At 40.9% G+C, this 19,626-nt stretch overlaps 1 protein-coding gene across 1 annotated transcript; it reads right to left on the bottom strand.

Moving 5' to 3' along the window:
* Window positions 1-9,037: 9,037 nt before the first annotated feature.
* LOC104542872 (catenin alpha-1-like) lies at window positions 9,038-18,522 on the bottom strand (the record flags this gene model as incomplete). Its single annotated transcript, XM_010187333.1, has 5 exons — window positions 18,495-18,522; window positions 15,137-15,303; window positions 14,245-14,364; window positions 11,938-12,204; window positions 9,038-9,241 (listed from the first exon to the last, which is right to left on the bottom strand). Coding segments are annotated over exons 1-5 (786 nt in total), but the record flags the coding sequence as incomplete, so codon positions are not given.
* Between the last annotated feature and the right edge of the window lie 1,104 nt (window positions 18,523-19,626).

Consider the following 19,626-nt stretch of genomic DNA (forward strand, 5'->3'; position numbering starts at 1 on the left):
GAAGGAAGCCAAGATTTTATCCTGTATTTCAACAGCCTTTCAAGATACAGCTTAACCCTTATCCTTTCCTCAGACATGACAAGGATTAAGTCACTCTTCCGCCTCTATTTACATTCAAGAGAACTGCCACTACTTGGATAAGCCACAAATGCTTATTATTCTGTATTGATTCAGTTGACTTTCTGGGACAAAGTAGATCTAAAGCTCCAGGACACTCTACGAGCATGAGAGAACATCAGCTTTCTTACACAGGATAAAACAGGTTAAGCAAAGAGCACAGTCCAGATGTTAAGCACCACATCTGGCACAGAAACTCTAGGTTCCTGTCAAGAAAGACTTTTGTTGCTTGCGTTGGGATCTATAAAAAAGGTGAAGAGATACTAGCGAGAAAATATTAAAGCATAACAGGTTTTGCATATCACCAGAGAACCGGAGAGGATATTAGTGGTACCAGACTAATAACAGAGCCGTGTGCGCATGGAGAGCGACTGTCCTCATCCTCTCACTTCATTATCTTCTGAATCTCATCGTACAGAAAGACAGGAACTTAATCCAAAGTTTGTGGTAGATCAAGGCTAGAGAAAAAAGGGGAAGCCCAGGACTTGAGATGCAAGGATTTTGTTGTAATGCAAGGATTTTAATATTCCAACTTCGTAATAACTGCATTAGCCCTTTCCTCCAACAAGAAAAATTCAAAAGCCCAGTTGTGCGTGTAATACTCTGCACACCAAGAGCATGATCCTGCTGGAGGCTAAAGGACTGTTTATCCACAGATCAGTAGTCACTGTGCAAACTCACATGCTCTGTTCAATCTATACTTCTCAATTTTGACTTTGAGACAGTACTCAAGTATCACCAAATGGAGCTTCATTACGAGTGACTAAATAGATAATCTTACGTAGGCAGAGAGAGTTTAAATATTTTCCTACAAAACGTTAGGATGCAAACGAATTAAGTCACAAAACACAGAATTTTAAAGCAGAATCCATGCATAGCTTTACAGCATATTTATGCAAAATGGTTTATAGCTCAACAACAGTAAAATATTACTGAAGTGCAAACAACCATATCATGAACAAGTGTGCACAGCTTACTATTTCAGGTCTTCCTTCCACCAATCTTAAATGTTGTTTGAACAACGTTAGATTAAGACAGGTTTGGATTTATAACGTAACACTAGAAGATATCAGATACATGTTACCACTGGAGACAGACATATGGCTAACAAGAAAGGAAAAACCTAAAGGGGTGGTGGAGAAAAGGAGAGACTGGATAGGATGGAAGGCTTCACTGCCACACAAGGTATCTACAGGACTCAATTCTCATGTTTAGAGATAGCATTAGCCTTCAGTTCTGCTGCGAAATGAACATTGTAAGTGAGGGCAGCAATCTTCCTTCTTTTGCATATATTAAGAGCCTACGGCAAAAATGCTGAAAAGCATGGAAAGACAGCAAGGCTGAGTGCTGCTTTACAAGCCAGTTTAGACTAAATCCGAGATACTGTCAAATCTATTCAATTTAAGAGTTATTACTAGCAATTTTGTGCCAAATGAGCAGCAAAGGCTGAAGGTAGTTGATGGAGGGGAGCAATGATTTAAGATTTCAAGAGACTGCTAAGCTCATGCTGGAACTTCAGGTGAGAGTTGGGCTTTGTTTGGTTTCTCTAAGCAGGCATTAAGCCAGCCATACACTTCTTTAAGAAATGCATTCTCGCTGCACAGCACAAAGATGCCTTGGGCCCGAAGAAGTGTTCAGGACTTTCAAGTAGTGACTCTTGCTCAAACGACTTGATAGCCTCAGCAGAGGCTGCACTGACATTTATCTCCAGTCACGACAAACAACTGAAGGCCAGATGTGCCGCCCTCTTTCACCTCTGAAGCTGAGCACCCTCATCGATCTCTAAACCAGCAACTCCACACATGTGTTGGGACAAGCTCACAGTAATCTCTTTAAAACCCAAAACTCAGAAGGCTGACAAAGTTTTGCATGAGCTGGCTTCTGCTTATTTCTGTAGGCCCTTGTATCACTACCTAAGAAATAAAAATTTCCAGGATGTCTTCTGAAAGTACACCCCATGCCAAGTCCCAGGCACAGCTGATGGTGGGTAAGCAACCTGGAAACTCGTTTCTGTGCCAAAACACCCAACTGATGCAGTGTGAAATTCTCATCTTCTTCATCAGGCTTCACTCCAAGTACGCTGAATCATTTACTCTATGTCAGCCTGTAAGCATTAAACTTAAAAACTCTATCACTTCAGAAATGTTTTCTTCTTGAAAGCAGCATCTTTATCAAACTGATAATGTCTATGGAAATTAGTGCCCAGCATAACAGCATAGCTTTCTTTACTGAACAGCACAGCCTATGACAGGAAAAACCATCCAGGCTTTCAAACCACGTCCATCATGTCAGCGTTCAAGCATCTTAAACTGACAGAAACATTATTAAAAAGAAAGTGTAGATTATCTCAAGGCAGAATTTTTATCAGTATCTTTATCATAAATATGGATCAGTCTGCCATTTTAATTCACATCTCCTCCCACAGAAACAGTAGCTTTCATTAGGAGGGCTATGCAAGTTGCCTTTCAAATATACAGGTACTTGCTCTAAGTAAGTTTTAGTAATGTGAAAATTCACAGGTGTTTCTTCCCATGCTTGGATCTTTGATGGGAACACAAAGCTGTGGATCAACTTTATTAATAGGCAAATTCATAACGAAAACACATCTCCATTCTGTAAAACACAAGTGTCAGGAGTAGAAATACCCTTTGCTGGTAAGTTCTGAAGATAAAACTAGTTCTACCAAAAGATACTGAATAGTTTAACTAACCACTTTCTTGCCCATTCATTTTCAAGCATCAGAGATGCTTAAGGAAACTTAGGAAAGAAAAGCAAAATAGGGCAATTAAGACTGAGAAAACACTACTTGTGTGGACCAGTACATTTCCACAAGTGCACTGAGCACAGAAACAGGGTGCAAACCAAACATTTAGCAAGTTATGAGACCACTAAGTCTAAAACCAGAAGAGTTGAGACCTACTTCAGATATCCTGAGAGCCAAGCCACACTCGTCAGCATGCAAGAGTTAGTTCCCACTAAGCAACGCAGCACAGCGCCCTGGGCTTCCACCATTTCAATTACCTTCAAGTTGTGCTATACAATTGTTAGATTTTAATCTGATTTACTTCAAAAGAAATGAAACCCCCACCTAGGAAGGCACCTAGCTAAGGTAGTCAAACATCTTAGCAAAACAGAAAATGAATAGTAGAAGAAAAAAAAAAAAGGGAAAAAAAAGAAAAGGTCAGCTGAAATAATCTGTGCCTGGAATGCCTGCTCTGAAACCAGCCCCAAATGGGTTTGCTCCATTTGCTGCCAAGCACCTCTAATGCAATCCAGGCAGTCAAGGACACAGTCAGAATGCTAATATGAAAGCATTAAAATTCCCATTGAAATAGGACCTGTCAAGCTACTTTATGTAACATGATTTATCATTTCCAAATGTAGTAACAAGGGATTTTATTGTACAAGAGCATGTTGTACACAATGGGGCTCTGGGTTCATATTCCACACTAGCCAAACTAGAATTTCTGACAAAGTTTATGCCAGTAAACGTCCAAGTTACTGGTGTGCGTATGACAGGGTAGCTATATGCAATAGGAATTGGTGGGGTACAGAACAGATTGAAAATGAGAGCTCCCTGCACATTTCTGTGCATGCTAAACAGAACTGGGCACCTCTGCTCACTGCTGCTGAATGGCTCTAAAACAGCACTTATGGAAAGAAGCTGAACTGTCCCCATCCCTCAAGGTGCTTGCATCAAGCAATAAAAATGGACTGTCAAAAGCTTAAGGAAGTTTTTATTTCTGGCCTGACACGTCAGTCGGATATGTGGTATCTTCTGCAAGTTCAACATTGTCTAACCCACTAAACCCCAACCTCAAAACCCCAAATCTCCTACATTTACTATATTTAACACAGCAGCTTAAGTCAAAGTAAACTGCCCAAGTTCTGCGCACAGAGCACATACCCTGTCATGACTTTAAAATTTGTGGATTTTCATGTCCATAGACACACTTTCTTACCTTGTCATTCTGCATACCAGCTTCTTAGAAATACAGAAATATTTCAGTTCTATCAGCCCACTGTTCCTTTTCATGCATTCAGTTTCAGTAGTTTAGATAACGTAACTGCAATAAAAACTACACGTATAATTTTGAGGCAGAGTTGACTTGTACAGTACTGAAAAGCAGAGACGTTGACAAGAATTGTACCTTTCTACACAGGGAGATGTAACACACCAGCTGCTAGTGCAAAGGCAACCCAGGGATAAACCGGTAGTGGTGTCAAAAATATTCTGCATCATACTTTTTATTTGAAGCAAATGATGGCCAATGTCTACCTACACAAGACTATGGAGTTAAACACAAAAGTCTGTTTCTATTGTATCTTGTTATATTGCTGAACCCAGGATCCTAGCTTTCTTACCAGATTTTTCATAGCCATACTGTTAATCTAAAATATGATTCAAGTAGATGTCTTGTTCTGCTCTTCCCCTGCCTAATTCTGGCGACGATATCCAACTAAACTGAAATATGCTTTGAAATTTTTTCAAATCAGATTTTTTTAATTTGATTAATAAAATACACACCAAGAATGCCTGAACACAACATCACACAAGGACCTGAAACTTACCATCAATTATTTCTATTACAAATCTAGCCATGATGGATTTGGCCAATTTATTGCATTCCAGGCAGTTGACCCCAAATCCAAGACCTTGTACTACTCTGTTTTTACAGTGCTAGTCAGAATCGATAGCCAATTGTTAGACCTTCTCATTCTTGCTCTGCTGTTCAGCTCAAGCAGTAAGAATAAAGCTTATTCTAAGTAATAAAAATCACACACACAGACATTCATTTTTCAATTCAGGAGAGATCTGCAATGCAAGTTTAAAAAGGAAAACTCTTTTCTGTTGGAATTGTGAGAAGTGAGCAAAAGCTATAATGGAAACCAGCTCTCCCTAGGCGAAGTGGAAGATGAAGGGAAAAAGCTTCAGATGCTACAATTAAGGGACGAACAGCTGGCATTTTAAGGAATGTGGCTTATAAACCAAGAGGCTGGGTAATAAAATAGCAGATAAAGTTCAGCGGACATAGGTAGCAAGTGATGCACAAGGGAAAGACCATCTAACTTAACATTCACAGAAACAGACTCCTGCCACTGTGAGTCAAACTAAATCTTGATGGTAGCAGTTTCATCAAGATATCACCACAGTGCTCAAAAAGCAAATCAAGTGTTAGGTATTATTAGTACAGGACTAAAGAACAAAACCAGAAAATACCATGGCTGAGTCCACAGTGTGCCCAAATCCTGAATGGCAGAAGCAGTTCTGGTCCTCAAACCTCAAAGAGGATCTTAAGACCCAGACGAGGCACAGGAGGACATTGAGGAATGTGTCTACACCAGTACTTTGGCTCAGCTCAGAAGCGCAGTTTTGAAACCCATCTCCTGATCATTGCTGCTTTGCACACTGTGGTTCTTGTCTCAGAGTCTTCTTGACACACGAGACAGATTCCCTTTAAGCAAACCTAAACAGGGAGACAGCCACCACCACACCACATGCCAACTAGCACCCAGTCCACTGGACCAGGCTACAGCTGGCTGATACAAACTTCTGTGAAATGCAGGTAAGTGCAGGCATTGAGTCCTAACTCACACCACAAATCCCACCTTAATCCACCCTGCTGTTTGAAGATGAGGGCATAGCCAAAGCTGAGAGGAGGTGCTGAATCTCTCTTTTACAGGAAGCACCTAAGAGAACTAGGGCACTTCATTCTGGGGAAGAGAAGACAGAAGTCTCCTACATGACATGGCTATGAAACGACATAAGTGGTATAGAAAAACATGAGCAAGGAGTAACTAACTGCTCAGGGGCTTTTCCAAAAATGAGAAGGAAGAAACATCCAACAGAGCAGGCAGAATGTTGTTCTGCTTCAAAATCAAAAGGAGATGCTTCTTCACAGATCACCTATTTAAGCAGGAGAACTCCTTGCTAAAGATGATTACAGATGCTGTAATTTTATAAGGGTTAAAAAAAAACACAAAATCAAACAACTAAACAAGATTCACTGGGGAAAAGTCCATCAAGAGCCATTAAACACAGTGAGCAATGTTAGCTCTGGAAGTACCTGAGCTGCAGAATGCTAGCACTTGGGGGATACTTTGGGCAAGTAAAACTACATACCTCCCTGGTTACTTGTCCTCTGTCTCGTAGGCATCTGCTACTGACCACTGTCAAGACAGGATGCTGGCCTTGATACACTACATTTAGTGTGACCAAGTTGGGCTACTCTTGAAAATGGTAGGATAGGTGTGCCAGATGGAAAAGGAAATAAAATGCACACTAATCTAAGAAAAGGGGATACAAAGTTTTTTTAACAAGCTACTGAATAAGGAAATCTTGCCCTTCTTTTAGAGGCACAACCACAGGCTTCTTCACCACACCACCAGATGAAGCAGGGGTCAAGAGAACCTACAATTCAGTTTATTACTGAAAACTGTTACTCAGATAGAAACTTCTGCCACTCATTGTAACACAGACCGCAACACTTGCAGGCCCTTGGGGACAGGCTCAGAGAAACAGTTAAAATGTGGGTCCAAAACACTAAACTCTAAGCTATCAGCTTTCTGGGAAACAGCCTTTTATTGCCAGAGACTGGAAAGAAAACCCAAAATATAGAGGAAGTCACTAAAACAGAAGGGGTTTAAAACCAAAAGGGAATCTGCCTCAAGACATTCTCCTGCTTCAACCTTTCCAGTGTATTCCTCACCCAATCTTGTGTCTGAATTTTTACACTTGGCCAATAAATACCTCTTTTCTAGCACTCAGATGAGATTTATGATGTACTGCAAGTGCTGTGCAATTAACAGATCTAATGCCCAATTCATTTCCTTCTTCAAAGGGAGACTGGAGAAAAGCACAACAGGAGATGGCTGGGTACTGTAGCCGTGGGTATTTCATGCATATACATGATCTGACATCTCCTTTACCACTACTCTAAGTCAGCACATCCCTACTCTTCCTGTAGATGCATCAAACCTTCTTCACTGTTTAGATTCCCAGCTATTATACATTCTTCAGTTTAATCATCAAGAGGCTTTTTTTTCATATCCTCACAGTGGATATTTACACACCATCTCACATTTTCACTGTGATTTATCAATTGCTTTTTCCAGTCCATTTCACTGAATTTCTAATCTCATTTCCCCAACTACACTGTCTACAATCATAACATAGCAGTGACTTTAAAAAATTCAGTATGCTTCACAAATTTCACAATGTGTTAAAAGAGATAGCATAGGGAATACATTCCTTGCATCTAAGCATGATCACCTTAACGTGCATATCGGTGACCACAGTACACAGCCGAGGTGGAAAACGGGCATTTCTACGAAAGAAAGTCTGAGCTCTGCAGTTTTTCACAGGCATTGACCAACTTCCAATGGGAGAAATGCAACCAACTCTCTTATACAAGACTGAACATTTACCTCTTCCACATTTTCGATCAGCATTTGGGGGATGTTTTATTCCGAATCATGCCAACATGGCTTCATCCAATCCAGCAGCACATTTGTTTGAAGGATTATTACAGATGCATCATATACTAATAAAACACGCTGCTCTGAAAGGAATTTTAAATGGCACAACTTAGCGGCTTGCTTCCCAGCCGCAGCCTTAGGTTCTATATAATGTAAATGCTGAGCGTAAGCTACTTTCACAAGCAATTAAGACAGACTACATGAAGTACCTAGCTCAGCCCGCAGGCTATGTAAGACTTGGTTTTCAGTTGTGTTCAATTACTTTGTCCTTGTCTTTGGTAAACAGAAATCCTTGTTTTACTTTCTCTCTACCACACGCTGCACCTGTTCTCCAAATTATACCACCCTAATCTACACATGGCAGCCTCTGGAGCAGTTCTACTCTGTGCTGAAGTAGTTTTTGCCAAAACATTTTGAAGGTAAGGTACATAATACAGCAATGTTCCTAAATAAATTCTACTGCCTAAAAAGAAGGTATCTCTGAACTAAGTTTTACCTCAAACATGCTCAAAAGCATAGGTAAGACTTTGCCTCATCCCATTAAGATTTCTTCAGCCACTTCTACTCATCGCAGTGCTACAAGCCACATAGTTGGCTTAAGTTGTTGCCATTTCTGTGACTTTTCACCTGAAATTTTAACAGGATTTAAGTTTAAAGACTAGACATAATCTAAATCTTATGATCTCTCATCTCTCAACACAGCAAGAGCGATTCAGATTAAAACCCACTGGGATGCGAACAAGGAGGCAACAGAGGGGAATGAATATAATACCACGATGCCCTCAAACACAGAAACTCATCCACATGACATGACACTTACTCCAACCATTGAAACATTCTTAAGCTTCAAATACTGTGTGCACATCACATGCCTAAACGCTGGAAGAAAACTGCTCAGACTCCAATAATTCCACCAAACTGTTCCCAGGATTTCTTAGTAAATATTTAGCTTCATGCATCACCTCTATTCAAACCAAGGAACAACAGTAATTAACTTGATTCTGAGAATCTATGCCTTTAGCTAAAAAGATGACACAGTCAAACTTTCCAGGCTTAAACAGAAGTGAAGTAGTACTACTTTTTACATAAGCCAAGTTACCTTATGTAAACCAAGAGGAAAATCAGACTAATTCCACTGAATTTCTGTACAAACCAGTATTAACAGTCATAAAATAAAAACAGTGCCAAAGCATTAACACTCAATGATGATAACAGTTGCTCGGAATACTAGAGATCAATTTTAAGATAAGTAACATCGATAATTTAAGTACGTTTGATCCTGCATCCTGACAAACCTTTCATGACTACTGGCTACTGCTCAATTTCTGCTTGGAAACAGAACAAACCAGCTTGCAGATACACAGATTTGATTCCCCATTTTAGGTAATCACATGGAGTTACAAACCACACAAACTAAGCAAACAGAACAGAAGATACTCACATTCCCCATGTATTCTGAAAGCAGATCCTGCAAGGCCTGTCGCACTGCATTACACTCGGCCACTATACGTTCCCGGCGGTCATCACGTGTGCAGGATGAATCAGCCATCAGGGCTGCTCCGCTAATGATGCTCTCCAGGCGCTCTTCCAGGGAAGGCCTAAAACGTTCTTCACTGAAGGTTGATGGATCCACAATAATTTGTTTCTAGTAAAAGAAAGGTTTTAGAAATTAGGAATCAGACCAAGCAGTAAGTTACTGTTAAATCATGGAGGCAATCAACATTTACATCAAGCCCCTGATCAGGCATAAAAGGCAAACAGCACACAATTTTGGCACCGAGGATTATTTTCATGAGTACTTTCGTAAAGTTACTAAAAGGTTCCCCAGCAGATTACAGCACTAGTCATTTCTTGTGTCACTTTTGACAGCTAAACAAAACTTGGACACAGGAAGCCTCATTATATGAATGGCAAAAGTCAAATGTGCCAGCACAAATAAGGTTCAGAGCATAGAACTCCTCTTAACTACATGTCAATCTGGACAAGCCTTCACTAGTTAACTTGTCAGATATAATTATCCCATCATGAACAAAAAAACAAAGAAAACAAACATCCAAAGTTAGCCCTGTACATAGTGCTCTGTAGTGCTAGTTTACCCAGTCTTTCTTCTCTTCACTGTTATGCAGATAAATATAACTATCCTCAGAAATTCTCAAAGTAAAATATCAACACCAATGTTTCAAACAGCACAGAAATCAATTTCTTCATAGCAGAAAACTATCAGATGTTTATCTTGACACAGTATTAGTAAGCACAGCTCATACTGTGAGACTTAAGGCTGAAACAGCAGTATTGATGTATCCGTTTTTCAGGGGGCCAATGCCACCACCCACAGAAGTTCACCAGGAAGCAGCAGTGTAGTGTTTATCACCTTGTGAGTACTTTCAGGTGGTTTATTTAAATAAGTTTGCAATTTATCAAGGAAAAATAATTTGACCCTTTCAAAGTTTGGTGGTTTGTTTAGGGTTTGGATGGGTTTTTTTCCCACTGCAGGGGCAGGAGGGCAAGACATTGCTGACTGTTTATAAAAGAAGCCCCAGAGTTTTTTGAAATGGGATTTTTCCCAATCAGTCTGTATGCCAGCTAACTTCAACAGCAGTTGTGACTTCAACGTCACAGCCACTACTTTTCCTGGCAGTCAGCGCATTTCGTCTACAGAGCAACCACGCAGCCTTCGCAGCAAGATCAGGACACAGCACATATTCTCCAACATGGTCCTCATTTTTCCTGCAACCTGTAGCCAGGTGGGTTATACAATGGTAACATGCTACAACTTCAGAACTGCACCATCAAAACCACAGATAATCATTATCTTGTTATCTTCTGGTACTGATTTAATATTTTACCATCACAGTAAAAACACTGGAGTATTTGGGGGCGTGTGTGCACAAAGCTTCTATTACAAGAGCGTAATAACACTCAAACGTTAGCAGGAAATGAAGAGCAGGGATAACATCTACCAAGAACCTGAACACATTCATTTTGTCAGTCTCCTCTGGCAAGAATGAGACAACAAAGCTATCGCACACGACGTGCATGGAAGCTGGTCTGCTGAACAAGCCCTGCTGCTGCTAGAGAGCCTCACAGAGCGGAACTAAAAGCTCCAAAGCTCCACGTGAACTCCAACACTCGAAAAAGTCTCTGGCCATACATTAGAGCATTCATATAGTAAATAAGGTGTTCATTAGAGCGTTCATATAGTAAATACCAGAAATCACACTAAATGGTTTGAGCTAGATTAGCCAATCCACGAACCTGAACTGAATTGTTTCTTTAATACTCTGTACCCAAGTCAGTCCTTAACACTGTGTGCTCTTACAAGACCTGCCATCCCGTTCCACAGATACCTGCTCAAACCTGCCATTCCTTGGGTGACAACCTGAGGCACAGTCTTAAGACTTATGTAGCTGAACAGACAACCAATGGAATTTAAGAAACACAGACGTAAAACTGAAACCATAGTCACAAAGATCAAGACAAACATGACATCCTCTTGTTAACCAAGAGGAGAGAAAACAGAAAGGCTTCACACCAGGCACAGGGAGAACTCAAATAGTACTTTATCCTGATAAAAGAATCATGACAGAGAAAGTAACATAGGGCAGGAACAAGAGACGTAAGAGCAAAAAGGAGAAGGTGAGCAATATCAGGCAAAACCAAAAGTATTAAACACCTTTTGAATGATGGCTCTGTAATACTAAATAAAGTTTTAGAGGTTAGTGCCAAGGTGTTTAAAATTCAGAGGCTAAATCAGGGGGTAGACACAGAATACTGCCTTCAAAAGGAAAGTGCTCTCAGTAAAAATGCATGGCTATCCTCAGTAACTTGCTGAATTCAAGGTAGAGAATATGACAAGTCTGTGCAACACATCAGTGCAAAATGACTTCATTCTCAACCAAAGATCATATTAAACTTCCCACTTCATGTTCCTCTCAGTAGGGAGTTTGGGCAATTCCAAATACATTACTCACTTTTAATAAGTCATTTCTGTCACCTACAAGAATACTTTACATAAATATATTATGAAATAATCAATTTCAAATAAACCAAGGGCTTACATCTAACAGCAGTAGGCCAACTGCTATTTCAGAGCTAGTTAAACTTGACAGCCTTCAATCACCAAGAACCACGTATAAAACTTTCTATATTCCATCAGTCCTAGTTCGGAAAAACACCTTTTAAAAAAATAAAAGCCTACTTTACCTGGGACTTGCTGTATTTCAGTAGGAAAATGACCTTTCAGGCAAAATAAATAAAAGCAAGCCATCGCTAGTAAATCAGGTGAGTGAACACAAGAGTTGGAGTTAACACTTTTTTTTACCTGAAGCGTTCAAAACTTACATCAAAGTTGTTCAGAGCATAAGCCAGCTCTCCACCTCCACCCTGCTGCTGGGCAGCATCATCTGATGCAGTAGCTTGAGCTGCATTTGAGATGCCTGTGACCGCCTGCTGAAGCTGTTTGTAGATCAAGTCCCTGTTAGCTTTGTAAGCAGCTACATCAGGGTGCTGCAGACAGGCCTGGGACGCTGTGTAAAGAATGGGAACGTTCTTCTGCAGGATTCCTCTGGCTGCCGCCATCTGATCACGGTGACCCACATCTTTCAATTCCTATTATGAAAATTAAAAACAGCAAATAGATAAGTGATGAACATTTGAGAACACTCCCCACGTTTAACATGCATACACTGTCTCCCTGGATCTTCAAAAGACAGGCAGGTTCTTTGCCTAGTATGCTCAAGTCTAACGATCTTCTCACTGAGCATCCCTATCCTTAAGGGCTCAACTAATTTCCAAACACAACAGCTACAAAAAGACAAAAAGAAGTAGTACTGTATGGCAATTCACAACTCCACAGTTCAGAATCTGAGGTTGGATTTTTTCTCCTCTCCACAGTAGAGAACCAGCATTTTGAAAGCTGGAATCACCTGTAAATCACAGGAGGACACCAGAAGTTTAAAACACACATATTTCTTAGCATTCCTTCGCATTTGCATTACATCTAAAAAATAAAAAAAAAAAAATCACAAAGAAACCTCAATCCTCAAAACAGAATACCTTGCACTTTCAGGTAACTGAAGAACCAGGCTAATTTTTAACTATCAATCTAACACAAGGCTTCCACTGCAATCTTGTCTTGCACTTGCACAGGAGAAGCAAGGTCTCCTTTAATTTAAACTCCAAGACTCGCAACAAGATTGTTTTATTTAATCACACCTAGAAGATGGGAGTTTACTCTCAAGAGACGCAGATATTTAATTTTAGAAGAACAAGTATATCACCTCATTCAACTTCTCGTTCATCTCCAATGACTGTAATTACTGCTAATTTAACATTAGTGAGCAAGTCCATACGTCTTTTCTCAAACACTCACTACTGCAATTCTCTAAAGCATCATCACCTCCATAGAAGCACTATGATTAGATAAAGCTTCTGAGTCCAGCGCAAACAGTAAGTTTATGAATGGAAGAACGAACACAGTTATTAGCAGTATCATAATTTTAAAGTTACCTCTTAAATCTAACAAAGGTGATGAAAATGAAAAAGAGGACTGACTTGCTGAGAACAGGAAAAAAAAAATCTGACAGACTCTGCAAAATGTATGGGTAATACACGACCTCTGCAAGATACACACTAAGCAGGGAGGGCACTCCAAGCAGGCTTACAGATTTACAGATTTAGTACAACCACTTCCTATAGTGCGGAACAATCCATCACAAAGCAGTTTAAGAACATTTATTGCATTGCCATCACAACCCTACTCCCATTTACTGCAATCAGATTTTAGATACATAACCAATTGGCAATCTGTTTTAGACTGTTCCCAGTTTATTTTCAAAGATGAATCTGTGCAGAAAAACCCAAGCTGTGTCAGAGATGCATAAGCAGTTTTGGTTTGTACATACCAGCAGAAAAACAAACAAAAAATGCTCTACAAGAATTATGCTATTTATGACAAATGGAGCTGCCCACACCTCTGCTTTCTTCTGAAAACTTACCTACACAAGAATGAATCATAACAGTGCTGTTGAACAAAACAAATTTTACATGCAATTTAAGGTTAAGCACAAGCTATCCAAACACAGAACACACGCATAAACGGGCTTTCAAACACCTTCTCAAATGGGCATTTCAGTGCAAGACTAACCAGCACCACCACTCGCTTACTTGGGAAGAGTTGCAATTCTGTGCCCAGCCATGACTATTGCTCCCTGTTTAAAAGGACACGCTCAGTCCATCTGTACAGACCATAAGGCAGTGCAGTCTAATGGCAAGTGCAGCAGGCACTGAGTCACATCACAATTCTTTCCTTACCCATACCTGCACTGCTCAAAAATGGAAACTGCAAGTCTTGGGAAGCAGCACTTCATTAAGGTACCAAAGCATTAACATGAACAACTACTACTAGAACAAATTCCACCAGTAGCAGCACACTGCTGCTCAGCAAACCTCCTGCTTACCAGGCAAGCTCAAATTTTTTTAAACATGTCAGAGTGCAACACAAAGTATTCAGCAATAAGTAGGGAAAAAAAAAAAGTTTTACAAAAATTATTAGCAGCAATGGGTACTGTCCAGGAGCAGCAAGGCTGCCTTATTTTCTTTCTTCGAAAAAGACAAAATATACAGAAGAGCAAGTTTTTATCAGTATACCTGTTGTCTTTTGGCTGCCATTATGTTAAGCTTGTCCACTTCTGGTTTGAGGGCTTTGTACTGGATACCCAAATCCTGCTCCGTGCCAGCATTCCTTAATTTCAAGATACCTTCTTCCACCTAAAAGAATACACATTCACATATTTTCCCAAGTAACCCAGTCCACAGTTCAGAAAGTAATTCAGAACATACTTCATAGCAGACAGAGAAAGCAATCTTCCACTGCCCCCTTTTATTTGTTTTGAGAGAGATACTTCAAAGGCTAATAGTACTCAAGACTCAGCTACTACTTCATAGTCACCAGCTACCAGAGAGAGCCAAGTACACACATTTGAAAAAGGATGAAGGAGCTCAGGGCCCTGGCAGGGCTGTGTTAGTGGCCAAAGGGCATGACGAGTGTCCTCAAAGCCCTGCCACAAAAGTGGGCCCAGTATCGAATCGCATTTAATTTCTAATTCTGTACAAACTACCCACCCACCTTCCTGCTCGTGGGAAGAAAAGGCTTCTTCAGATACTTCACTTTATTTAGGCTACCAAAACTACTCATCCCTAGTATCTACAAGGGAGTACTGGTTATAAGAAAGCCAAATTATTTCTATAAAATATCACCTGCAGTTGCAGATCATAGCACATTTAGTTTCAATACTAAAAGTTCAGAATAAAGTGCAACACAATGTCAAAAGCTATTGACAACGAGTGTAAAAACAAGTGACAAAGATCTGCTGCACACGTTCTGCTCAGAAGAAAAGCCCTGCAAAGCTCCCTGGTCCAGAAGCAAGCCGCTGGCAGCACACACACCAGGGTCAGTACACACACAAAACAAAGCCACTTGACTAAGCACGCATGGCATACCAGGCAGGCAAAGTGAATCACAGCAAAGAACTATACTTACTACTTTAAGTTGAACAAGCAGCTTGTAGACATCTGCCATGTCAGCCAAAATCAGCAGCCGAGTAACAGCAGAGAGAAGGGCGCGTGCCGCTCGGACCATGTTCCCTCGTTTCACAGAGGAGCAGGGGTCATCCGCAAACTCCCCCGAAGCACTTTTCATCAAGTCACCTGCACAGAGGGAGAAGATGGTCTGACTTCAACATCACACAGCATTTCTTAAGGGGCTGTAAGGATTCCTGGGCAAGCCAATCTGCCTTGAAAACAAATTGTGCTTGCTTACATACAGTCAGCAATTAAGATTACATGTAGCTACCTCCAAGTACAGTTACCACGTGGCATCAGGGTAGAGGGGCTAGTGCAGGCAGGAAGGGCTGGGAAATAACACTCTGGTCTTTATTTCCAATTGCACAGGTGTTTCAACATGCCAGAATCCTCTGGAGAGGCAAATTTAGTGTGCCTTCGTTATTACGTGCAGTACCACAGTTATTTCAAACTGTAATGCTTTCAAAGCTTAAGCAAAAGCTTTGATTTGTGTGTGTGTAGGAGTTAAGCAGAAAGCAGCAGAAAGTACTGTAAGCATGCAAGAAAACACCACGGCTCATGGGACTGTAAACAACTCGGAGCAATGACCTGGCTGGCTATGCCCTGGTCTGCATTCAAAGCAAGGCACCGCTTCGTAAAACGCTTCAATGTTTTATAGCCTGTGGGTCTGCATCTGGTGCAGCAGGAGAGAATTTGGGTTTCAGATGGTAACAATGCCATTGGTTAACTTTGAAAAGCAAAGGCCACTTTACACAACTAGAGAAATTCCTCCAGAAGGCATTCAGAAAGCATGAAAGTAATGCCTGCATAAAGTCATGGGAGTCAATTTTTGATTTCTTCCCCCACTTTCTGGGGCAGCATTTTGCTTCCAGCACCAGAGCTCCTCCACAACAGCAAGTTTTGGAATCCACATTATTATTCTTGGATCTCTTTGTGTTTCAGAAACATTTCTGGTGAACAGCTAGGATTTAGTTTAGAAAACACTAGGTACTCAAGGCCAAAGATTTGTGGGCAGCTGGAGATGACCACAAAGCAGGCGAACCGTGTTATAACTTACTGCCGTGTCAGAGGCTGCTCAAACCTGTATGAAAGAGGGTCCCTATGGGCAAGTGCCAAAACAAAAAGAGCACATCTCAGATAAAAAAGAACCTCAAGTAGTGCTTCACAAGTAGAAGTCGACAGTAACTCCCAGCAAGGCCACGCTAACAAATGGGGCTGCATGAGATTCGCACCAAAAGCTGAAGATGATGCAGTGGCATCATCCTGCCAAGAGCTCGCCTGCTCCCACAGCAAGGCAATCAGTGCAGCGTATCTCTACTATGGCAGGTCTTTCCATTTTATTTTAACAACTTCTTTTTTTAAAGCTACTGATTTAACTACTCAAGAATACTTACAACTGGAGAGCCTGGGGTTAACCATACTTACCATTAAGTAATTAATATCTTGCCCTGGAAGAGTTTCTAGCATCCAAGCACTCTACACCTTCATAGCTAAATACAGCCCAAACACAGCTGCCAGCCTGTCCAAGCAACTACATCAAGACACTCAATTCGGTACAAATGCTCCCTCCTATGTAACACCCTTCCATCATCTTAAATAATATGACAAAGAGTGGCATACAACATTTTAAGATTAAAAATAGGCTACTTCGGTACGGTGACATATGAAAAAAAGCTTCTGTCCAAGTACAGACCAGCTATAAATATCAATCTAAAGCTATCCCTTAACCCAAGTTTTTGAGGAACACACTTCATTATTTTAACAAGTGTTAAGAGCTCAGTTTTCCAGATGGGTGAAAGACGATGTATCTCCAATGCTGAAAGACTGCAACCATGAGATCATAAAACCCCTACGTAGCTGACATGACCCTTTCCTTATTCCTTCTGAAAGAGGCTAATGATAGTGAAATTAATGTCACCACCAGAAGTATGAAATGTATTAACAATCTCAGGATTTAAGAATAGAAGTCACAACCAATATTCACTACAAGTATTTCCTCCCTTATTTACTTATATGTAAGTTTTCAACTTTCAACATGTTCAACTCCCAAAAGAGACGAACGGTGTTTTTATTTATTTCCTATTCAAAACAACTTAGAGAGGTGGCCACTCACTTCATCTGAATGTCAGAATTGCTAGCCAAAGCAATTTAAAAGCCAAAACTATCCTCGACCCATCTCTTAAATCGCGACCACACAAGCCAGTCCTGAAATAAAACACTATTCCTTTTTATTTTTACAAGGGACTTTACAAGATTTAGTGAGTTTCAAACAGCTTGTCAGGGTGTCAAAAGATAACCAGCTTCCTAGAATTAAAGAAAGATTATATTTAAAATTGTTGCATGCATATATATGCATATATATATATATTTCTGCAAGTTAAAGAAAGCTGCCTTTCAGATGGCTTTTTTAAAAAAAGCAACACAGGGTAGTTATTTTAGCGAGATTCAAAGGGTAAGAGGGAACTCTGCCCTGGCCTAAGCACACAGTTCCTTCATTACACGTGCACATCAGTAGTTCTAATCGGATTCATCATAAACTTCTTATTTTCAAATTTGAACCAGAGGTAACAGAGCAAGTGTGAGAGTAGGATTTCAAGAGTTAAGAGAAATACACTGCAGAAGAATCAGACTACGAGACTCAGATTATACAGCTGGTACAAACTCACACATGAATAATCTGTTTTTCCAATATAACCTTAGATTTTCACTAGATATTACAAGGGAAAGATAATAAAATGGAGTTGAGAAAAGAAGAGGCAACAGTAGCCATACTATGATCTCGTCAACAAAGCACTAAGAATTCAATTAATTCTCATGGAACAAAGCCCATTTCAGAAATAGTAAGATTTCAGTCCCTCAAAGGAAACTTACCATTTTCTAGTCTCGTTCCCACCGTGCCCACAGGGTCTGACAGCACTTTCAGACAGCACTATTAATCCTCAGCAGCACGGTACACGATGACTGTGACAGACAGGGCTTTCTTTATACAAACACTGCCAGAATGGGAAAGCAGCAGAGATGATGGGCAAGGCAAGGCAGGAAAGACCTAAGACGCATACAGGCACTGATGACTTCTTTCCAAGCTACACATTCACATCTGTACATCACCTTGCACCCTTCAGTACTTTCCAGTTCAAAACCCATCTCCAGGCTGCTTTGCTGTCAGGATTAGAAATACAGAGTGCCATCGGGCCATACCTCCACCTGCTCATGACACCCTGTCACAGTTCCCTAGGTTACCTATCCCCACCAAATGAAGGCAAGCATGAAATCAGAGTTCCAAGACTATTATTCTGGATACTGAAGTTCTGTCTTACCACTAACAGCACCCTCAATGTCCGCCATGAGTGTCACAAAAGGCTGTCCTTGCTTTTTACTGTAAAGGACAAGGCCCTGTATTTCCTCTTGCTACATCAACACGGGGGTTTATAATTATGAAAACAAAATCTTATGTTAATTCCTTAATCTTGTCTTCAATTAAATCCATATACTCCTCCTACAGTTTGCTAAGACCTATCTCAGAGCTCTCTTAGGTTACAGCTTTTCAAAGGTTTCAAGTCCTTGGCTGGAGGATTACTTCACGTACAAGTGGTATAATCCTGAAGCACTTCTACTGCAGGAAAACAAGCAAGAACTCTTTGCGCTCTTCCAAGAAACTAAGCTAGCTGGTCACAACAGAATTTTAAAGTTCAGTTTTCCAAAAAGAATTCAGTGGTTAATTTCAAGTTACTCCAGATTTGAGCCTCTTCTGTTCCTTGGCAATCCTTAAGCTGGACATCCTGTGTGAAGTACAGCTGAAAAAACCTCAAACACATTTCATCCTTTCATAATCTGCCTCACTGTTCAGTTCTGGAGAAAGCAGAGGGTTCCGCAGTCTCTCTACACCAGGCTGACCATAGCAGTCAGGTGGACGTAGAGGATCAGGACCAAAAAGAATGTTAACATGGTTCTTCCTGGTGCAAGAGGCATGACAGGCCTGCCCCCCTCAGTAACTGCTCCACCTTCCCAGGTGCCCTTGCAAAACAGGTATTAAGTTCTGCAAGGGGAACTGAACACAGAGCAAGAAGGCAACTCGGAGGTTCCTGGAGTGTGTGGAAGATCACTTCCTGACACAGCTGGTGAAGGAGGCGACAAGGGAAGGTGCCCTGCTGGACCTGCTGTTTGCAAACAGAGAAGGTCCTGTGGGGATGTGATGGTTGGAGGCTGTCTTAGGCATAGTGAACATGAAATGATAGAGTTTTCAATCCTTGGAGAAGCAAGGAGGGGGGCTAGCAGAACTGCCCCTTTGGCCTGTTTAGGGACTTGGTTGGCAGAATCCCCTGGGAGGCAGTGCTGAAGGGCAAAGGAGTCCAGGAAGGCTGGACACTCTTCAAGAAGGAACTCTTAAAGGCACAGGAACAAGATGTCCCCATGTGTCGGAAAATGATCCGGGGGGGAAGAAGATCAGCC

This window comes from Mesitornis unicolor, unplaced genomic scaffold (assembly GCF_000695765.1).
Source record: "Mesitornis unicolor isolate BGI_N332 unplaced genomic scaffold, ASM69576v1 scaffold13006, whole genome shotgun sequence".
Lineage (NCBI taxonomy): Eukaryota > Metazoa > Chordata > Aves > Mesitornithiformes > Mesitornithidae > Mesitornis > Mesitornis unicolor.